General features: G+C 41.7%; 1 protein-coding gene across 1 annotated transcript in view; it reads right to left on the reverse strand.

The window, feature by feature from the left end:
* The window catches only part of Pum3 (pumilio RNA binding family member 3), a 31,810-nt gene extending 9,699 nt beyond the window's left edge, over positions 1–22,111 (reverse strand). The window contains exons 1-13 of the mRNA XM_034484678.2: positions 22,032–22,111; positions 19,280–19,371; positions 18,038–18,256; positions 16,427–16,562; positions 15,785–15,860; positions 14,895–14,988; positions 14,590–14,656; positions 13,367–13,541; positions 11,307–11,410; positions 10,081–10,159; positions 7,919–8,017; positions 7,107–7,160; positions 6,277–6,357 (exon numbers count right to left, since the gene is read on the reverse strand). Coding sequence (XP_034340569.1) covers positions 6,277–6,357; positions 7,107–7,160; positions 7,919–8,017; positions 10,081–10,159; positions 11,307–11,410; positions 13,367–13,541; positions 14,590–14,656; positions 14,895–14,988; positions 15,785–15,860; positions 16,427–16,562; positions 18,038–18,256; positions 19,280–19,364 — 1,269 coding nt within the window. The 5' untranslated portion in view covers positions 19,365–19,371; positions 22,032–22,111. The remainder of the gene's footprint in view (positions 1–6,276; positions 6,358–7,106; positions 7,161–7,918; positions 8,018–10,080; positions 10,160–11,306; positions 11,411–13,366; positions 13,542–14,589; positions 14,657–14,894; positions 14,989–15,784; positions 15,861–16,426; positions 16,563–18,037; positions 18,257–19,279; positions 19,372–22,031) is intronic.
* Between the last annotated feature and the right edge of the window lie 428 nt (positions 22,112–22,539).

Here is a 22,539-nt window from a genome sequence, read left to right on the forward strand (position 1 = left end):
TTCAGAATAGTTAAGTCTCTACTGTGGCCATCATTATTGAACAACCTGTTTGAACTAACTGATCAAATCCAAGGACTTTTTAAAGTTAGAAGAGCCACCTCCACTCAGTATGAGTATGTTCTGGGCCGCTATCACGTAGGACAGCACCTGCTGTGATCCGAGTGGACCGTCAATCTGGAGGAGCACTTAATGTAGCATGTGCCTTGATGGAGCGCGTACCTGAGAACCTCCCTGCTGAGATATGAGAGAGGAGGCAGCTCGGTTAATCACAATGTGTATCCAGGCTTAGCTAGGTTGCTTATTCACAGCACAGGAAGGCTGTTTACTACAGTGAAAAATACAAACAGGAAGATAGGAAAATAATCCAGCAAGAGGACGCCTACCAACCTGAGCGGGCATCAGTGCTGCCAGGGGTTAGGACTGAAGTGATGCTGTCTGACCCCAGTGAAATGCCTGAGCAGATCTATAACAGAAAGTCACTGAATTCCTGTATTTATCTTATTTTATTTTTAGAGACAAGTTCTTGCTAGGTAGCCTGGAAAAGGGCCTGGAACTGAATGCTAGAGTTATCAGTGTGTGTGAGCTTCTGCACCCCCAACTGTTAACAGAAAATGCAAAGGAAAGTCATCATTACTTTGTTACAGCATTCTTGTTTCCTATGACAACCTTTATAAATGTCCAAATCCACACACAACTGAGCGGAAGCTACCTGGAGCCACAGAGAGTACTACTCACGTGCTAAATTTATAGGTCAGGATTAGAAGCAGGGAACTGACTAGTCCTAAACATGACTCCAAATCTGTCAGATCCAAAAAAAAGCATACACTTCCTCTCAAAGGAAGAAGTTCTCTTAAAATGATACATACTCAGGTCTGTTTTTCAGTGCTCTTAACCTCTGAGCCACCTCTCCAGCCCCTGGTTTGTTTTATTTATTTATTTTTAAGAAAAAAAAAAAAAAAAAAAAAAAAAAAAAAAAAAAAAAAACGGCCAGGCGGTGGTGGTGGCGCACGCCTTTAATCCCAGTACTTGGGAGGCAGAGGCAGGCGGATTTCTGAGTTCAAGGCCAGCCTGGTCTACAGAGTGAGTTCCAGGACAGCCAGGACTACACAGAGAAACCCTGTCTCAAAAACAAAACAAAAACAAAAAAAAAAAAAAAACATATTTTGTGCATGTTGTGCATGGGTATTTTGTCTGCATGTATGTCTGTGTACAATATGCACGCAGTGCCTGCAGAAGCCAGAAGAGGGCGTCGGATCCACTGGCATTAGAGTTACAGCACTGTGAACTGGGTATTGAACCTGGGTCTTCTGGAAGAGCAGGCAGTGCTCTTAAGCACTGCTCCAGTCCCCAGCCTGCTCTTTAACACAACAAAAAAAATCAATCAAACACACAACAAAATATACCTCTTTATAACTAAATTTAGTGTCTTTAGTACAAGGGATTAAACTAAAAAGTCAGTCATTAACCACAGCAAAATTCAGTATCACATGTTGATGATAAAATCCCAGGTTTCCCTCAACTTCTACACCAGCTATGTACCTCTGATAGCTAATGGAGTAGCCACCACTGGCTAAACACTGAGACGGGAGCAGACACTGACTGCCAAGTACAAGTGCTGGTCATCTACCATACTGAATGACCCTCCTCACAACACTATGTCCAGGTTCCAGAAATACAATGCCCACCCAGATCTCTGAATTAATCACCTTTCAAGAAGTCAAAGCATGATTTCCACACAAAACATGAAGGTTTCCAGATCCTTAAAAATGGATCTATAATTTCAATCACACCAGGGGAAAAATGGACTTAAATTTTCAGTAGTAAGAGGGAAACAGAAAGAAAAGGGAAAAATACACAGAATTTATTGCAGAGTATAGAATTATTTTTGTAATCTCAAAGTAAATAAGTCCCCAAATGCCACTATTATCTGTGCTTTTGATAATGAGATATTTAATGACCCAAACACAGGAAAGCTTCTGTATGTCCTCAGTGTACCTGAACTCTTTTTCATGGCATAATGAGGAAAGGTAAAAACACCAGATAAGCAATGGACCGCACTGACAGGTCCCACACATAAGAACCACTCTAATGGCACAGCCAGGATGAATAACTGTAATTGACATGTTCGGGTCGCTTGCTCTAAACAAGCAGGCCTTTGCCAAGGCTCCTTGGCATTCTTAAGAGGGCAAACGGTTCAAAACAAAGATGCACACAGGCAATGGAGTTAAAGTGCACACACATTTTCTATGACGGCAGAAACAGAACAAGCAACAGAAACATGAGGCCTGAACCTACAGTAAACACATTGCTATAATAGGTTATGTGTGAGGAAAGACAAAAGACAAAAAACCAAAACACTGTAAACTACTTTAGCCACAGGGAGCTAAAATCTAGCAGAACAGGCAAGAGAATTAATGGAAAGTTAAAAACAAGCAGAAGAGACTTAAGTAATAGATGCCAACAGAAGAGCCACGGGAAGGCTGGGTGACTAGGAAGCTGAATACTTTAAGAATACACTTTAAGGCTTTACTCCAAAGCCTACCCTTGGCTGCACTCAGGGTATGTACCCTCTCTGGTCTCAGTCCCCAACCTCCCTCTTTATTGAACACCTAGTTCATCTCGCTCATGCAAGCATCTGGTCTATGGGCATTTCTAAGTTTTAAGTCCTGGCAGATGACAGTTAACTGCTAAATATGAATAAAAGTGACCTAAAAAAAAAGTTTCAAGGGAGAGGTAGAACTATGGCTGAGAGGTCAGAAAGCACGACCTGGCAACTGGCCTTAGAAACAAAGAGTGATTATAAGCCTATGATTTCAACCTGACATTTTGGTAAAGCCAATTACTCTGAAGAGAAAACCCATTAGTGTCTGGGTGGGAATATCATCAAAGGACTCTACTCGTTAGTTTCACTGTCAATCTGACAGTCTAGAATCATCTGGAAAGAGAGTCTTACCGAGTTAGCAAGAACAGGATGACCTGTGGGTACGACTGAGGGCAAACTGTCTTGTCTGTTAACTGATGTAGGAAAACCCAATCCACTGTGGGAAGCTCCATCCCCTAGGTATAGGGGTAATGACCAATATAAGAAAAAAACTAGCTGACAACAAGCAAGAACCCACACCTTTATTCTGTTAGTGACGATGGATGTGATGTTTTGAGCCCCTTCCCTGACTTCTCCACAATAAGAGGCCTAACCTGTCAGCTGTGAGCCCAATAAACCCTTTCTTCCCAAGTTTGGTTTTCATTTGTTTGTTTAAGTTTCAAAGCTACAGAAATGAAACTAGAACACACACATGTGATTAAGAATTCTTATATATGGGATAGCAAAAGCCAATATAAATGAAAGAGTAACTCCTGGGCTTTCTCTGCTTTTTGTTGCTGTTTGGTTTGGGTTTCCAATGCTAGGGACTGAAGCCAAGCCTCTTGTCACTGCCCACATGCTCCCACAATGAACTACATACAAACCCCTCCAAAAATGGTTTGTTTTTTCTTTTTGAGACAGGGTTTCATGTATCCCAAGGCTGGCCTCAGAGTTGCTTTGTGGCCAAGGATAACCTTGACCTTCCTCTTCTTATGCCTTCACCATCTTACTTAAGTGCTAGAATTACTTAAAGCCTGTACTACCATGCTTGGTTTATGTGGTGCTGGGTATGGAGCCCATGGCTTAATGGAGACAATAGTTTTTAAGAGTGTAAGAAATACTAACCATCACCATGAAAATAAAAACTAATAAACTTCAGTATATTCACTAGTGGACTACTTCCTACTTGTCATTGAAAAGTAATGAAATACACAAAGATAGGAAACTTATGGACCACAGGTCAAATCCCATTAAGCTAAGAGTAGTTTTTCCTTTCTCTTCCTCCTCTTGCTTTTTTTTTTTTTTTTTTTACTTTGCAAAACATTCTTTAAAAGTATAAACAAACAAGACAAACCACATACTGTCCATAAGGCCCCAAATAACTACTGTCTATGTCTATGTCTTTACAAGAAGAAAAACCTCAACTCTGTCAAGCTCTACTTTCCTACAAACACCCTCTTTAAAGATCATTATCTTACTCTTCAGCCCAGGATGGCTTCCAAATTCATGGCAATCCTCCAGTCTTGGTCTTGAAAGTGATGGGACTACAGGCATGAGACACTAAGACCAGTCAAGTCTCACTTGTGTCACAAAATGGAAGGCCAAGCACTCACTCAGCACTTTGCTCCTTGTAACCTGAAGTACGTATTGAAGACATGATATTTAATATATGCATCAATACTTCTTCATTCCCAGACAGCCACTGGCTAGGCTTCTTATCCCTTTCCTTAAGAACACTGCTACCAAACCAGCCAGTGCATACCAAAATCAATGGGATCACATTGCATTTCTAAACACGCTCATTCTGGAAAGAAAAGTAGATGAGAAACAGCTTAAATTTAGTTTGAAAAGTGAAAGAAAGACATAGCTGACCAGTTGAGATTTCGACTTAACACTCTGGGAAGTCCGGATACCCCGAGGACTGCTTGGCCATGCTGAACTTTTCCTGGCTATTTTCAAACAGCACTGTAACAGGCTCTGTGATGGATGGGTGGGAAAACTCGAGAGAGCAATGAACACTAAGTACAGCTTTATCACTAACTTTGGGGCTTAATGGTACACAGAACCGGTAGAGCATTTGTCAGCGAGAGACATGACCATGAGTCTTTAGGAACATGGGTTCCATAGCTGTGGACTTCAAACTGATAAGCAGGACAAATGAGCACGACTCCAACAGCAAGCTGAAGTGAGATAACTCACTGGGAAAGACCAACCCAGCAGATAGTTCTGGCAAGTCCTCAAGGGTGATTGTTTCCCCTGAAATCCATTTGGAACAGTTATGCACATTTTCAATTTTGTGAAATATTACACAAAAGCAAACTTTCAATAGGCCAGCCGGTTTGCATTTCTGTGAATCAGCTTTATTCATAGCCAATTCTACAGCCTCACATCTCTGTCACAGGAATTAAAAACAATCACTATTGCTTGGAGTCAAAAGTACTAAAGTCACAAGGAACATGTCAAAATACTCAGTCTGTGACACAAATTCTTGCCAACATGTTCCTTCCCACAATCCAGTCCCCTACGAAAGTCATTACAACTTTGAAACAGTCAAGAACAGAGCTGGAAAGTGGCAGCCGGGGCATGAGAACCCACAGCTGGGAGTTACAGCTGCCATCAGAAAAACAGACCTCCCCACCTCCCTTCCACTAGGGATAAACTTGTAAACATCCAGACACCCTCATGCGGGACTGAAAAGGGCACAGCACCCCCACCTGACCATAGTCTTTTCTCTGCCAACACTGTAAGTCTCAGTTGTCAGGAAGATTTCGCCAAGGCTCCACACATGTGCAAACACAACGGCACTTATGATTTTCAGGTGAACAATTGTGTTCACAAAGAGTAAGCAGTTTTGAAATCATTTTCAGTTTTGGTCTTTGTTACCAATATTGCAATTTCTCTTCCCCACTTGGCCAATCTCAACCTTAGCCATTCAATTTGTGCATCCTACACACAGGGAAGAAGGACTCATACAAGCAGAATAAAAAAAGGAATGCCACAGAGGACAGGTGGAAGACAGAAGGTTCTGACTATATATCATCTTCCGAGTAGCTTTCCCAGGAGTTTGAAAGTCAAGTGCAGGAATAAAAACATTGACTCAAGTATTGCCACTTTTGGTCATTGTATTAGACCTGCGTAACTGGTAAGTTGTTAAGAAGGAAGTTAATATTTCAACTTCAGTAACATTTAACCTGATGTTACAAGGTTTTACATAAAAGGATGTTACAAACACAGCTGAATAAGTGCTGGGTGCTGTCTTCTCTACCAGCATAATCCAGAACACAGAGATGGATGGACTGGACAACTGCAGAGGCTGCTTGTCCACAGAAAGGGTGTTAAACTGAGCCATCACTATACAGGCAATCAAATTTAAGCACTGTTTTGCTAAAATCCAAATCCAAAGTAGAAGTGTCAATATTACATCTGTCAAGAGGTGATGTCCGCTGTGTGGACACAGTGAGTGTGAGTGCGTGTGTAAAATGTTATTTTAACTGTGGTCATTAAAAACAATTACTATCTAGTTACAAGGTTGAGATTCATACAGGAACAGAACAAGTTTCTAAAATAACCCATAACCCAGCTGACTAGAAAGTCATGGAGACTACAGACAGAAAGCACAGGTTAAAGTGTAACATTAAACTCCAACACCAGCCACTGACCAACGTGAGCAACTTAAGCCCACCCAAATTACTTACTGATATGATGATCTGCTTCACAAGCTTAGTGTCATCGATACAATCAAACGCTGCCAGGAGGACCAAATGAGAGTACTGGCCCTGTAAGAAAGGGGAGACAGAAAAAGTTTAAAAATATTTCATACAGAGCTGGCAAAACCATTCTTGTGGGTAAAGGCACTTGCTGCCAAGCCTGATGACCTGAATCCAATCTTCCAAAACCCACATGATAGAAGAGAACAAACTTTCCCAAGTTGTACTCTGACCTATCTATATACATGTGCAGACCACTTATCGCCCAACATATACATAAACTAAATAACTTAATGTAATAAAAAAAATTTAACAAGACAAAATAAGAGTAAATCCCTGGACATGGTAGCATATGCATTTAATCTCAGCATCTGAGAGGCAGGTAGATCTCTTTGAGTTTGAGATCTACATTATTATGACATAATGAGATTCAGCCTTTAAAAAGTTTCCTTCTTATACACTCCACCCATAGAGTCAGCACCAACCTCATTCAAGGAAGGTGAATAAAAGCCACTCAAATGAACTAGCTAATTATATCAGAAATACCGTTAATTAAAAAAAGAAGAGAGAGAGAGAGAGAGAGAGAGAGAGAGAAAGAAACATGTCGTCAAATAGCCCAAGAATGAATATCCAACATCTAAGCACTCAGTTAATGAATTAATGAATGGCTATTTGAAAAATTTTAAATAGACAATTAAATAAAAACTTAACTAGCCACATATAGAAACTATTCAAATCACCAATAGGCACAAACTCATCTCACTGTTACATCAAGTTGCTGTTGGTGACTGCAAGAAAGATGCTTTTGCTGTACTTACATTAGCAACCTTCTCCACGTATGTCTTCATTGTTTTCACGATCACTTTCCTGTCCTTACAAAGGAAAAACTGCATTAATGAACGTTTATTTACACATTAAGCTTACCTCATGGCTAATACTTTGTGTAGTACTACGTTTTCACCAGCGTCATTAGTGAAGAGAGACGGTATAGAGTAGAGTGAAACAGTGCAGTGGGACCCAGTACGTAGCTGTAAGCAGCTCTGTAAATCCTTCGCCGTATTTTAGACACAGATATGGAACCTGAAAGTCTAAGGCACATGCGAACCTAGTGAAGTCACCTTTACAACCATCAATATCCGCTATGTCAAGAATCCAGCATACAGATGTGTTTAATGTGTATGCAGTAGTTAAATGTACAGTTAAGTAAAAGGGAGATAAAACACAACACCATTTAAAGGACAGAAGATGGAAAGTTCTCTCATCAAGACAGATGCTCTCCTTTTTCTCAGAGTACTCAATATACACAAGAACATGCACATGGTGTATTCACTACTAATGACCGTTAGAATGAAGAATAAAGAACACAAGTCTCCAAGCCCCTGTAAGCCAAAGCTGAGCATAAATGTACCACAGAGGATCTCTTCCTAACCCTCAATCAAGTCTTGCATTTCTGCTGAAGCAGAGAATACAAGGCTCAAAGATGCCAGAGCCCTGGGAGGCCCTAAGACACAACTTCTAGAAGATAACACTTCTGTACAACTGGGAGCCAAAGCCAGTCCAAAGGTTACCAACTCAAAGTTAAGGGCTCATCAAATGCAGACTGCAGGCAAGACATGGCTCTGACACTTACCTTGGGTGTACCATGCCACAAGCAGTGCATGGCCACTCTGGCGCCATCGTGTGTGTGGGCCAGGTACACCACTGCTTCCCTGATGGCTTCAATTAGTTCCTAGAGAACAGAAGAGGTCAGTTGTAATTTCTCCCCTGTGTACATGAGAACAGCAAGGCAGAGAATGAAAAGGAATTGAGTCCAGGCTTTAATTCTACAGACAGGCTTTTTCTAGGCAGTCTTTTCCATCAAAAGCAACAAATACAGCTCACAGCTAACGTCTAATAAACAGCATAACCACCTCTTCCCTGTATCTATCTTTAAAGGTGCTCACAGGTGGCATGTGATATATTCTAATGACTATAGGAAAAGCAGCCAGGGGACAGTGGTGCTGAGGAGTGTTTAACAGAACAGTGGGGGAAGGAAACTGCTCCCCTATGTGTGCCTGAACAAACACATTCAAGCCTCACCCTGACTCAAGCTTCTGTGGTTAATACAGCACAGACTGGAGATCCACAAGTCATATGGATGAGTTCTGTAACCTAGGAGCTATAGGGACCCAAATTACAATTTTACAGCAGGTGAGCATATACAGCAGGACTGCACTTCACCTGAAGAGAGTACCACCCTGTACAGGGATCAATCTCAAGAACAGATTTCAGGTCACATATCTGAACTTAAGAATTTCTCCAAAAGTGCTCCACCATAAACAGGACATTTAAATCACAGCTTCTCCCCTAAAGCTTAGGGGACATTGTGAAAGAGTGGGCAGGAAAATTCTAAGAGCCACAGCCTAAGGAACCCAGTCCAACAGTCTTCTGGACTGGAGTGCACCTGACTGGACACGACCATTACATCCACAAACTCACAAGGCTGCCGGTCAAACTTTCAGCATGGAGGCAGGACAGGGGCTCACAAGCTTCTACCTGAGCTGAAGAGCTACTAATAGTATGTCGAATGGATGGCCCCACAACTGTGAACATATGATAGCACAAACTGAACTCATGGGTTATTTAAAAAAAAAAAAAAAAAAAAAAAAAAAGACAGAAAATTGGGAGGTAGTTCTGGATGGAACTGGGGGAGAAATATGATCAAAAGATATTATATACATATATGAAATTCTCAAAGAATTAATAGAAAGCTACTGGGCTACAGGATAACACAGGTTTCAATTGTGCTTCCAAGATCTCCAGAGGTCTTGTCACTTTAACCCACTCCAAGCCCTCGCTGTCACCAAAACACACTAACCATGAGAACCCCTAAGATAACCACGAGAACCCCTAAGATTCGGATTTCAGTAAGAAAGAGGAAAATCCCTAAGAGAGTAAGTGCTGTTCTCATCACAAGCTTTGGGGGCTGCTGCAGAGAAATGCAGAGAAAATTCTACGTGCTAATTGGAGGGCTTCAAAATTCCCATAAATGTGTGACAGGCATAGTCACTGAGAGAAATCAGATGTGTGATTTAGTCAGCCCTTGGGATTAGACAACGAGAGCAAACAGACAGTAGCTCACGGCTTGATGAGGCGAGCGAAGGTCAGGGAACTGAGGTATCAGCTCTCATCTGTATTCGCACCACTAACTGGAAGGACGGTGCAGTTACCTTCACTGGTCCTTCCGCCTTCCATCAGATAAGGCCCAGGGTTTCACAGCCCATTTAGTTTTACATTAAGTATCCTCCCGTAACCTTTTAAAGCAGGCTTTTTTTTTTTTTTTTAATTTAAAACTACTGGAACACTGAGTAATGCTCCAATGTAAGTTACCTTTTGGATTAGATTAGCTAGAGGACAGTCTCCAGATTGTAACTAAAATTAAAAATTCAGTGGCATTAATAAAACCAGGGTCAATTCTATTATTTTCGGGGGGTGGGGGGGGAAGGACATTAAAGAGATTTAGCAGATCTGTTCAGAGCCTGTTTAGTGGGTTATCTGAGTAAGAAGGAAACCTTACAGGTGTAAAGGATTGTGGGCATCAGAGCAGCCTTGTTTCCCTATACTTTGTCATAGTTTATTTTGCTTTTTAAGACACAACATCAAACTAAGTCCAAACCGGCTTGGAATTTACTATGGAGTCCAAGCTAACCTTGAACTAGAGCTAGCGTCCTGTCTCAGGCCCCCAAGTGCCAAACTCAAGTGTGTCACTACACTGGCTTTACCCTGATGTAAAAACAGAAACCAAGAACTTACTGATCGAAGTTTTGGGGGTGCATGGGTAAAAAAGTCCAAGAAGACTTTATGAACTAGTGAATGCTTAATCACAGCTTCCCTGGAAACAAAACAAACAAACATAAATAAATCAGATCTAGCAGTTACACAAAGACAGGTAACACTGTTGGTCCTAAGATCATCTAAACAAGTGAAATGGTTTTTACTAAATACACGCTGTCATAAATCATTCCATCTTTCAGCAGTACTAAGAGTTAAATAACTTTAGCCTGTGACACTTGTTTAGTTTCATCATGACCGAGACTAGGATACAAATTTCCAGGCTCTCTAGCAGGATGACTGATAACCTAGTACCACTGTGTTCTACCCCAGGTTCTATCAGCTGCACCCACTCCTCAAGTAGGACATCTCATTAAGAACTCACATATAGACCTAAGTCCTCGTGTATTTTCTGTCGAGCATTCTTCAAAATGTCTCAGTACCAGAAATAATTTTAGCAGCACTACAATTTGAATGGACCACAACAGTGCCACCAGGAACAACAACTCCTTCTTAATCTATGCCCCTCTAATGTGATGTGTGGTGAACTCAGGAGTTCAGTGCAGGTTAATGTCCAAGATCAAGGACCTAAATGTTCACAGGGACCATGCAAACACAGAGCAGAAATGAACACCCTGATGCACACAGCACTCTTCTAACGGCTTTGAAAACATTAACCCATTTCATTTTCATAAAACTCTACAGAGGATACACTGCTACCACTTCAATTCCACAGGTCCAGAAACTAGGCCCAGAGAGGTGAAGCTGTCCACACTCACACAGGATGTGCCATCAGGAGTCACTCATCCTCCCTAGGCCCAGAAGCTTTGTGCTCAACCATTTTGTTAGGGTACCAAAGACATGAAGGCAACAAGCTCAAACTAGTGCAGTTTAAATCATCAATTGCATTTATAAACCTATTTAACATACAAAGGTTCAGTATAACACTTTATTTTGAAAAAAAAAAAAAAAGGTTTGATCACTTTAAGAAAGTGTATAATCACTATTACAAGTTAGCCAATAGGATACAGTATCAACAAGAACAATGTCTACCTGCATCAAGAATGGTTTCACACAGAAAGTTTTATGCTCCTCTTTAGGACAGATGAGTAACAGAAGGAGGAAATGGCCCCTTTCTGGCAAGGACTATGTAAGATGTGGCTCCCTCACAAGCCTCTTTCAATCTGTTAGTAAAAACCCTTTCTTACTTTTGGGCCATCGGAGTCAGAATCTGCTTCATCTCATCCATGATAAGCTCTAGCTTTCCCGGCTGCACCTCTAGCACTTTGTCCAGAGTCGGGTGATCTGCTGACTGAAATGAAAGAAAAATCACATGCCTCCAAATGTAATCGCTTCGAAACAAGCAAGAATTACAGCCATGGTTGTGGGGAGCCGACAGAAGGCGGCTATCATCCTTGCAGCCATCTTGAGCCATATACCCTGACAAGAGATTTGATTACAATAGCCTACAACAGCTGAGCACACTCTGATAACATCTTGCTTTAGATACCCAGGATATCTTTAGATACCCTTGGGTGTGTGAGATTAAAGGTGTGTGACTTAAGGGTGTGACTTAGAGATCAGATTTAGAGACAAGACCTAAGGGCATGACTTAAAGGTGTGACTTAGAAGTGAGACATATAAAAGGCGAGAAGTAGACAGAAGAAAGCAACAGATTATTAGGCACTCAGAAGTACAACTTGGAACTAGGAATTAGGTTAGAGAGTACAGCTTAGAGTTAGTTATTAAGCATTAGTTATTAGGCACTTGGAAGGGAGCTTGGAAAGAAGCTTGGAACTTGGAGGCACTAGGGACTAGGAACTCAAGACTTGGGACTTGAAGAAAAGAAGAGAGACTGAAGAATAAACAGGATTGAATCACACTCTCTCTGGCCTCTCCATTCTTCATGTCCATCCTCACTCTCTCTCTCTTGCTGAACCCCGACCCTCGGACTGGAGCAGCTTGGGGCAGTGCAGGCTCTAACAATTTAGCCCCCAAGGTTTTTGCAGTACAGGTCCCAACAGTGACAGAGCGGTCCCAGACATTTTGACCCCCAACATAGGGTAGCTCGGGCTGCAACATTTTTGGCCCCCAAGCGTGGGGCAGAGTGGTCCCATACCAAGTGGCTCAACACATGGTAAACTGAGTGTAAAATAAATTTGAGGTGTTTCACATTTATAGAACAAATATCTACTATGCAGCAAAATAATTCATGACCTGATTCCCTGTTTATACATCTGCCAGCATGTGGTCATCCCTGTGGAGGATTGGCCCTAGCAACCTCCAAGGATACAAAAACTTGATGGCGCTTAAGACTCTCAACAGCAACATATTCACATATAACCCATGATCCTTCAACATATTTTAAATCCTTTCAAGGCTACTTACATGACCTAACAAAGCAGAAATGTTCTTCAAATAGATTATACTATAAGGAAAAATAAGAACAAATCTATACTTGTCCAATACAGACAGGTTTTTCTTAATGGTTTTGGTTGGCTAAGTCAAAGGATGTAGAAGCCATGGAAAAGGGTTTGGGGGTGGCTAGCTATACTTCAAGAGCCAGGCTAACCACTAACAAGTCACCAGCCATCACATCTTACCAAGCACCTAGCATGTACCTAATCACAAATCCTTGTCTTAGCATGTTTTATAACTGGCTGGATATTGCCGAGGTCGGGTGTCACAATGGAAATGCTAAAGCAACTCGACTGAGGAACTGAAGCTGCTGGAGACAACCCTGTAGTCAATCCATAGCTTTTCATATCCCTTGGACACTCCTATCTCAGAATGAAAACAGGTCCTAGAGCAGTACCAGTCCCATCTCTGGCCAGTCTCAGACATCTATCCATCATCCATTGCCAGATTTCTTGTCTCCTTCTCCAGATCCAACTTGGACAAAGGTAAGGAAAAACCAGGAAGAAACGAGACAAGGCAGGAAGAGAAGTCCAGTGCACCTCAGCCAAAGGTGGCTATGGAGCAGAAGAGCTCGGCTCCTTACTGTTGCAGTCTTTGATCTCAGTGTGACTACAGAGAGAAGTGCCACAGCGTTACACACACAGCAGGGGAAGGGACAAAATGGACAGATCCAAGCACGGAATGATCACTTGCTCCTACTGCAGAGACATATAATCTAAGACAACAAAGGACATGAGTTGTGTCCTGAAGTACTACCCCAGTAAAAACACATCCTAAATATAGGACCCTGAAACTTAAGAGACGCCACAGAAAAACAAACACACTGGGAAAGAACTTCTGGAAAGGCCACCTTGTAAAGCTGAAATGTGTTCCCATAGAGCTCCTCTGTCAGCATGTTCCTCTGTTCCAAAATGGCTTTGTCGTTGTATGCATACTCCACAATGGCCGATGCCTCTGAATGCCGCAGCATCTTCCTCACGTGACCTTTAAAACTTCTGATTATCTCCGCAACCTGTGGTTTACTTCTAAAGTCACAAAGAGCACAGAAAAGATAAATGACAGCAGGAGGAAGCTGGGTGACAATCAACCTACAACTCTTCCAAAGGCCAACTCACAAATGTCTTGAGTTAGAGAGGAGACTTCTCTATGCAGGAAAGCTTGCGAATGGGAAAATCAAGCTCCCTGTACTTTTACTTGAACACTTAGAAGACAAAGCAGGCTGCAATCCTTAGTAAGAAAGCCTGGCTCTGCTGATCAGCCCAAAGAGCTGATCTCTCTCTCTCTCTCTCTCTCTCTCTCTCTCTCTCTCTCTCTCTCTCTCTCTTTCTTTTTTTAATTTTAAATTGTAAAACAGAATCAAAAACCTCATGAATGAAAAGCAAATGCTCTACCACCAAGTTACAGCCCCAGCCCTGAAATCTTAAAACTTCTCAGTGTCTCAGCATCTTCATTAAAAACAAACAAACAAACAAACAAACAAACAAAAACCCAGAAACACAGTTCTAGAAGAACTAGGTGAACTAAGATGCACCTAGAGCAGCCGCCAGTACATAGAAAGTGCCAGAGTCAGACCACAAGGGAGTACGGGGGAGGAGAGGGTAAAGTCAAGGGGACAGACGGAGATAAAATAAACTTCAACTGTCTCAAAAACAGGATTTTCTCTAAAGCATCTGAACTGCTGATAATAGCCGGTAACACAATTAGACTTTCTTCTGTCTCAAGCAGTATTCAGAGTCAGTTTATCTGTCCCTAACCTTCTACCCTCTAAATACTGTTAACTCAAGTTATTCCAATAACTATCAACTAAATAAATACTGTTAACCAACAGTATTCCAATGCTTTGTTCTATGTTACTATGTAAAAACAGGTCCTTAAGAACAGAGAAGGCAGCACCATTTTTTTTTTTTAAAGTCAATTTCAGTTACTATTTTAAGGTGTTATGCCCTACGAAGACCACAAGTCTCTGGAGATAATCACCAAGACCAGAGATTTTAAAGTAACATTCTGGCAAAAGTAAAATCCACAAAACTGCAAGTTAAGAACCACCACTACCACCACCACTTTACAACTTACCCATACATGAGAAATTTCTTAACGATATTCCTGGAATATTTGGCTTTACTTAATTCAACCAAGTCACCTGGAGGGGAAAACAAAGCATCTCAGTGATCTGAGCCTCTCACTGCAGATGTCCAAAAACAAGGAACGAAGAGCAGGCCAAGACTGTGGATGAGAGCTAACTCTCCTCGCCCCAGGCAAAGAAACACAGCAACGAAAATGGTCTCATAGAAAACATGGAACTACTCTCTAGATATTCTTCAGCATTCCAAGAGAAAACAAGTGACTTTACTACGAGATGAACACATTATTAACAATACCTTGCAATTCTTCGAAAGCCTGCTTCCTCTGCTCCTCATTCCCATACTGAATGAAGCACTGGATCACTCGAGTGGAGTCATGTGCAAAGGCAATCTGTAGGAGAATGGTTGCAGCTTTCTAGACTCAAAACTTCTGAGCAATCATGTTTCTTACTATTTACACCATTTCTTACAATTTATACTTTTTTTTTCAGTGTAGACTGCACTAGACACAGGCAAAAATACGTCTAATTATATGAGCTACTATTATTTGGCTTTGCTTCTTACATTTAATAACTAAAATAAATTCAAGAGATGGGAAGATTCTACCACCTTTCAACTTCCAATCCTAACTAAAACTACAGCCACAGGACTGCATTGATTACAGCTTTGTTTGCTGAACATTCACAGGTTCTGATGTGGGACTGACCAATGCCGACATGTTGCTGCATCAGTTACCAGAACCACATACAAACAGCACGCTGACCATCACAGGAGAAGAAAGCTCAGTTAATCGGTTTTTGAATCTAGTCACAACTCTACAGCATTATGGCCCCTCAATTTGGACTGGCACTTTTCATTAATATCTGCTGTTCCAGAATCTGAAAGCTGTGAACACTAGCACGATGCCACAGGGGAAAATTTCCACACTTGGACACAGGTGGCCATGAGCCAGTCAACACTCAAGCACACTAAAAATAAAATATGCAAAAGCAGCTGAAACAATGTCAATGCATAAAGTAATCACGAAACAAAAGAACTTCATTTACACTTGAGTCCCGCCACTGAAATAGCACTTGTGCATGTGTGTAACAGTGGGCCCCTGTCACAAACAGCCAACTATTCTTCCCTAAGAGCAAAGGCAACTTGGATTTCTTTTAAAAATAGAATAATGAGCACACTCTACTCACAGTTTTAATTTTCCCTTGAATCAACTTCTGCAAATCACTCATGAGCTTCACTCGTTTTTCCTTGTCACAATCTTTTCTGCAGAGGAAGCACAGATGAAGTTATTTTAAACATGAAAACCAAACACCATGCAATATATGGTCACCAGTTCAGTGCAGTTTTTCCTTTGAAGGCAGCAAATCTCTGACATTAAAATTATTATTCTGGAGCAGCCAGACAAAAGCAATTTTCTCAGAGACAGAAACTCATCTCACAAGGTATAATTTTATGCATCAATCTAAATCTTAACAGCCAGAACTTCAGAAGCAAAGAAAAATAATAAAACAATCTCAGATGGCAAATACTTAAACATCTCAAAAGCTGGCTGATAAGAAATTGTCCTTCATTTTCTACGCAATCTTTCAGGATAGATATCAAATCTATTTGAGTCTCTCCATTTCCATAAAGCTATCTGACACTATTCTAATGACTTCACACACGTCTGCACCAAGCAGACAGCCATCCTGCTGCCGTGACAGCAGACTGAGTGCATATGCAACAGAGAAACTAGGCGCTGTCTTTGATGCCCACAGCACTGTCTGTTTGCAGGCCACCCTTCCCGCTGCCCTTGTCTCAGATGGACTGATAGAGCGAAGTGGCAGTACCTTCTCAAGCTCTCCCAAATGTGCTTTGCTCGAACCACGATGTCGTAGTTGGTCTTATCACTGAGCTGCCTGCTCTGCTTCAGCTCTTTCTTCTTCTTTTTGAAGTCATCCCACTTGGGTTTCTTGGCTGTTGATCCTAGATCCAGATTCAATGTGTTTAGCATCCCAAATACTATACGCAAATGTGAAGTTAGTACAAAGGACAATCACCAGAACCAATGCTCATTCTAGAAGCTACAAGGGGAAAACACAATTTCCCAGAACGTTTACATTTGATCACAATTTTTAGCCAGTCTATACATTTAAAATGTATCTAAAACAATTTATTTAATAGCTTTTTAAAAGACAAGGGTCTCACAAGCTAGCCTCAAACTCAGTTAGTCTATGTACCACCTTGGCTGGCCACAGCCCAGCCATTTTAATGGCTTATCTTATTCTTAACAGGAGACCTAGTGAGAAAATGGAATATAAAAGGATTATAAAAGTGCCTACACATGTGAAGTACCATCTTCAATTGTGAAACAACACTCCATTTTAGAGCATGGACAACTGTCTTTAAGTCAGAGTTTACAATGGAAACAAGTTAGTCCAGATTTAAAACGGGAAAAATAATTTGAGAAATCCACTGTTCAAAAGTGGGTGGTGAAGCTCAGTGGTAGGGCACTTGTACACATGGGGCTCGCATTCAATCAAAACATCAAAAACAAAAACTCCGTGTTCCAAGAGCTGTCATGCATTATTTAATTCTTAGAGCATGAGGCAGATATGGCTTTAATCACCCCCTCCACACTAGGGAAGCAGGTACCACCCATTAAGTGCATTGTCCAAAGCCCCCCCACCCCCACGTGGTAGAAACAAGATACAAATCCAGGGACAATCCACAGTCACTTTTCACCCATGACAATACATAGCAAGCTTCTAAGTTTTCTACAGATTGATGCTATAAAGTTTTATACAGATTATCTACTTATAGCTGTATTATATTGCAATCTTTGAAACCTGATTATGTGATCAGTCACACAACAGTAATACCAACCAGTGAGAAAAATGAAGAAAGTATTTCACTAGGGTATTATTTACACGAGTCTCTCCCCCAAGTCCTTTAGAAATTAGTTATTTTTAAATGTCTCCCACTCTGATTATAAATTTGACTCACTGCAAAAACCGAAAGAATAAAAAAGTAAACTGAGTCATTGTAAGTCCTAAGTATAAATACCAGTTGTTTTTAGATTCATCTTGTGAGCGTTTTGATAACATTCATATCTGTGCACAGCATATGTGCTTGGTGCCTGAGGAGGTCAGAAGAAGACACTGATCCCCTTGAATGGAATTCCGGATGGATGTGAGGGACCATGAGGGTGCTGAGAATCAAACTTGGGCCATCTGCAAGAACAAGTGCTCTGATCCACGAAGCCAGGAAGAGAAATTTTGATTAGCAAACATGCTGTTGTTTACTTAAACCCTTGTGTGCTTCCGTCCTTTTACTTCAAAATGCTGCCTGTGTCAGAGCAAGGACAGGTGGTCTTGACAGTGTGGAGGACCTGCACACCTTGTTTCAGCCACCACTCAGCACGGGGAGGTTTCTGCAATATCTGTATGAGTCACACTTACCATCACTGTTACCATCTGGCTGGAATTTCCTCTTCTTGTTGAATTTATTTGCCTTCTGAAATTTGTCCTTCGGTCCTTTGCCCCCTTGTGGCTTGTTCTTGAACTGCTTCACACCCTTCTTGCTGGGTTTTGTAGCACCTTTCTCAAAGTTCTTAGATGTGACTTTAGGTCCACCATCCTTAACAGCTTTCCTTGGCAATGTCTTTGAAGAATTAGACTCTGGCAGTAACAACAAAAGCATGTTAGTTCACCTACTCTAAGCCTAAGTCACTGGCATCCACTCAACTGCATGCAGCAGAAACTGACGTGCTCTGTAGTGCAACAGACAGACAGCCTTATCCTCAAACACGCATTAACCCTTTTGATTAGATTTGAATTTAAACAATCAAATCAAAATCAAAAGAAAACTTTCTGATTATAAAACTGTAATACAGACTAGTGATGTAAGCCCCAGAAAGCAGAGGTGTTCATAATAAACTATAATTTACCTCCTAGAAACAACCACTAGTGTTAGCTTGGCATATTTCTGCTGTTTTAAGCATATGCTAGAGGTTACTGGCTCTACCATCAGTATTTATACAAAAATCTCCATCAGTGGTTCTATTAAGAGTCTAAGAACAAAATAAGTATCACTGAAAATAAGAAAGTATATCATAAAAATGAGCTAAATGTATTTCTGAAAAGGTCTAATTTGGGAAAAATCGTAACGCCTATAATAACATTATTTGGTTAAAATATTTGGTCAAAAAGCTTACATATACCTAACAAACAGGATGCCAATAACAACAGCTAACAAGACCATTCCGAGGGGAATCCTAAGTCTGCTTAGGAAACAGTTATCTATATAGGCCTGGATGCGTCTACTCTGCAATACTGACACCCGATGGAATGACAGAGGCATCACCATTCGGAAGTCAGAAAGCAAAAGCTGTGATTAGCCAGCCCCACTCATCAATATTAAAACAAACTGTACAGAGAATGAATGTGAACACCATGAGATCACATCAACTGCTGACACAAAGGACTGTTTAGAAATAAAAAATTCCTCAATGATTCTGGCAATCATGCAGAAGTTCCACGAAAAACAGGTTAGCTTGTGGGCAGTAGCAGTGGCCTCTTCTTACCATGTTCACTGTAATCCCAGTCCGTAAACAGAGCGGCACCTGCTATAAATCCTTTTCCCATTACCCATAATCTAAGTAGTCACCAGAAGGGAAGCACATTTGGGCAAGGCCCTCTTACCACTGTTTTTATGAAATCTATTCTTTCCTTGTGATGCCTGTGGACTCTTTCCTGCAATTTTTTTCTTCCCTTTGACTTCCATCATACTACTTCTGAAAAACAAAAGCCAAAATCCACAAAGAATCACTGACTTGCTCATATAATAAGAGTCATTAAGTAGTTGGTGCAGCACTTAGTCCTTGAGTTCAGATAATGCACCCAGGCACAGCCTGGAGGCTCTCAGGTCCACCAAGTAATAGCTACCTCTAAGACATTAAAACGGAAGGCTGAAAGATCCCAGCCTAAGAGCCCAGGACATGCACACCCTGGCTAGTGTGTGACACACCCGGAGGCAACACTTAAGCAACAGCACTGGCTAAATACAGACCACTGTAAGAGTAAACACCACTGTTAGCAGCTTTTAACCTGGGAAGCCTTGGTGATGAGTAATAGCAACTTTGCCATTGGATTTCTCAGCATCTACGTTACAAGGCAGGAACCAGCAATAGGCTGCACTCAACACACATTGCAATTAAATAAAAACAAAAGAAAGCTAAAACAAAGGTTACTGGCCAGCTGTTTCAGAGGTAGTTAAATGACTTGCTGATCTCTAAGTCACGTCGAGTTATGTAATACTTTATTTCAAAGAATCTGCCTCACATGTCACTGTTGGGCCCAGTGACCTTCATTGAGTATAGGTAACAGATACCTCCCACCAATTTACAAACTCTGCAAGAAGCAGAACATGTATGGACAAAAGGCAAGCATCACCATGTTCATGTCTACTGTGCCCAAAGCTACATGCTCACCCATCTCTATATGACCTCAAGAGTCGCCTGCAAGAATTCCTAGACAAGGTTTACACATTAGAAACTTCCATCCAAGAATTAATTTCTGGTTGATTGTGTTGACACACAGTTGTAATCCTAGCACCTGGACTGAGGCAGAAGGATCACTGTGAGTTCAAGGCTACTCAGGGCAACATAAACTAGAGGCCAGCCTGGCCTACATCATGAGATACTGTTTCAAAACTCAAAACGGGATGAATTCCTCAGGACACTGGAACATCTTCAGCAGGGTTCCAGGTTGTATCTGAGACTGAGAAGCGGTGAATCAAACAGTAGTGGTCAGCGAGTAAAGAAAGGGTTTTCAAGTTCTTTAATTTGCTACTGTGAACTACCTATTGCACAAGACTTCCCAAGCACGATCTATAATCCCAGCACAGCAACTGTTCAGCTTCCCACTGTGCATTTTGATTGTACACTCATTTTATCACTTGGTAAGATATCACATTCACATTTGCATTCCTGCATGGAGGTTTCATGTAAATAGCACATGCTAAGCAACTGTGCCAATGGCCCTCACATGTAGCTTCCTAAAGATACCTTTATTTACATACTCTATTTTGAAACTATGTATCTTACACTGGAGTTAAAATGATACAGAGCCTATAGATCTGTTACCCAGCTTCCTCACTGACAACTTAAAAGACAGTGTGATGATACTTACGAAATTAACACTGGTATAACAGGGTTTATTTGCAAGTTAATTTTCTCACTCCTGTCCTCTTCCTATTCCAAGATACTAGTAATGTAGCCATCACACCTCTTCTGCTTTTACAGGTTATGTCCCCTTTGGGGCTTTAAGATTTTCATTGTTAGATTGAGGTTATGCCTGGGCCAGGGGAGAGGATGGCACATGATATCGAAGATGCTGTTCTCACAGTGACAAAGGGATGTGGCAGCCACGATGACGTTAACCCTGATCACTAACTCACTGTTTTTGAAGTTACTTCACTATCAAATTAATGGCTAACCCAAGAGCAAGACAAGCAAATTAGGTTTTCTAGACCGTGGAGCCTTGGGCCAAGGGTGTCTTCAGATCCCAAGACGGCTTCTTAAACCTACAGAACTTAGTCCTCAACACTTCTTGATTATGTATATAATTGGCATCTTATGCTTAATGTCTGAGACATGATCTTCTGCATTCCCACTACAAGTTGCTCTCTTTCTCTCCCTGCCTAGTCTTGCTGTAGCAAACGAGGTATCATCTACTCCACTTCTCAAAGAGAAAACTGGAGCATTGCTCCTGATTTTTACTTGTCAGTCATCTTATACCCATCAGTAAGTTATTCTGCAATCTCCTTAAAGAGACCTCTGTCTCTACTACTAACACTCAATGCAAATCATCAAAACACTCCTTACCGAACTTGCAAATTAAGTACATTTTTCTTTACGAGAATTAAGGCCTACCATGAGCTTCTCGATTTTTTCTAATAATCCTTCAATATTTTATATGCATCGGAACAAAGAAAACTGCTTCCCATTACACACAACGATCTACCCTCCTCGTTGTCCAGTCCGCGCCGTACTCCTAACTCCCACCTCCAGGACAGCCCACCGCCTCTGTTTAAAATACTGTTGCCTCCCACCATGCTTTAGGTCTCGGCTTATGGATCACTTCTTCAGTTTTTTCCTGCACTGCTCCTATGCACAGTGTCTGCCACGGGACGGGAGGGGTGACTGTGACCCGCACAGGTTGGGTTTCAAAGCAAAACTAGTTCCTCTAACTCTACAATAATCAACGGAGAGGGCTTAACTCCAGCCCTCGCCAGGATTCCTCCAACTCCGAGCCATCGAAGCGGCCGGGTAGACCGTCCCGGGGGCGGGTCTGAAGACGCCGCTCGCCCATTACTCCACAGAACTCCCCGGTCCAGAGCGGTCGGCGGAAACTGGCCCCGCACATCCCTCATCAAACTCTCCATAACACTCACCGCACACGTGGGGCAGAAGCTCGCGGAGTTCCGCCACCCACCGCCGCTTCCGCTTCCGCGTTCTGTCCCGCCCCCGGATCCTCTGATTGTATTGTTCCGTCCTGGTGCTGGGTCAAGGGGTGGAGCTTAGGAAATACGAAATCGATAGTTTCTAATTGGTCCATTTTCGCCACTCCTCAGGAAGAGACGCGAGGGCTAATGAATTTTGGCCCTTGAAGGGATCCGTCCGATGGAAGACTAGTCAGTGGCTCGGGAAAGTGACGCTTAAACCTGCAGATTTCTGGGAGCGACTTAGGTTCTCGCGAGGGCCACCCTGTTTCTGAAGGAGTTAAAAGATCTTGAGTCTGCGGTCCGGATTATCGTTCGGACTGCTCGTTTGTTAATGTGTTCATCTCCGTCTTTTTCGTTACTCTAGCCTGGAGGATAAAAATTGTACCGGAGTCTGTTCTGTTGTAATCTTGTTGCCAACTCTCATGTCTCCCTTATTTCCCACCCTAGCTGTGAATCT

The sequence above is a fragment of the Arvicanthis niloticus genome, chromosome 1 (assembly GCF_011762505.2).
Source record: "Arvicanthis niloticus isolate mArvNil1 chromosome 1, mArvNil1.pat.X, whole genome shotgun sequence".
Taxonomy (NCBI): domain Eukaryota; kingdom Metazoa; phylum Chordata; class Mammalia; order Rodentia; family Muridae; genus Arvicanthis; species Arvicanthis niloticus.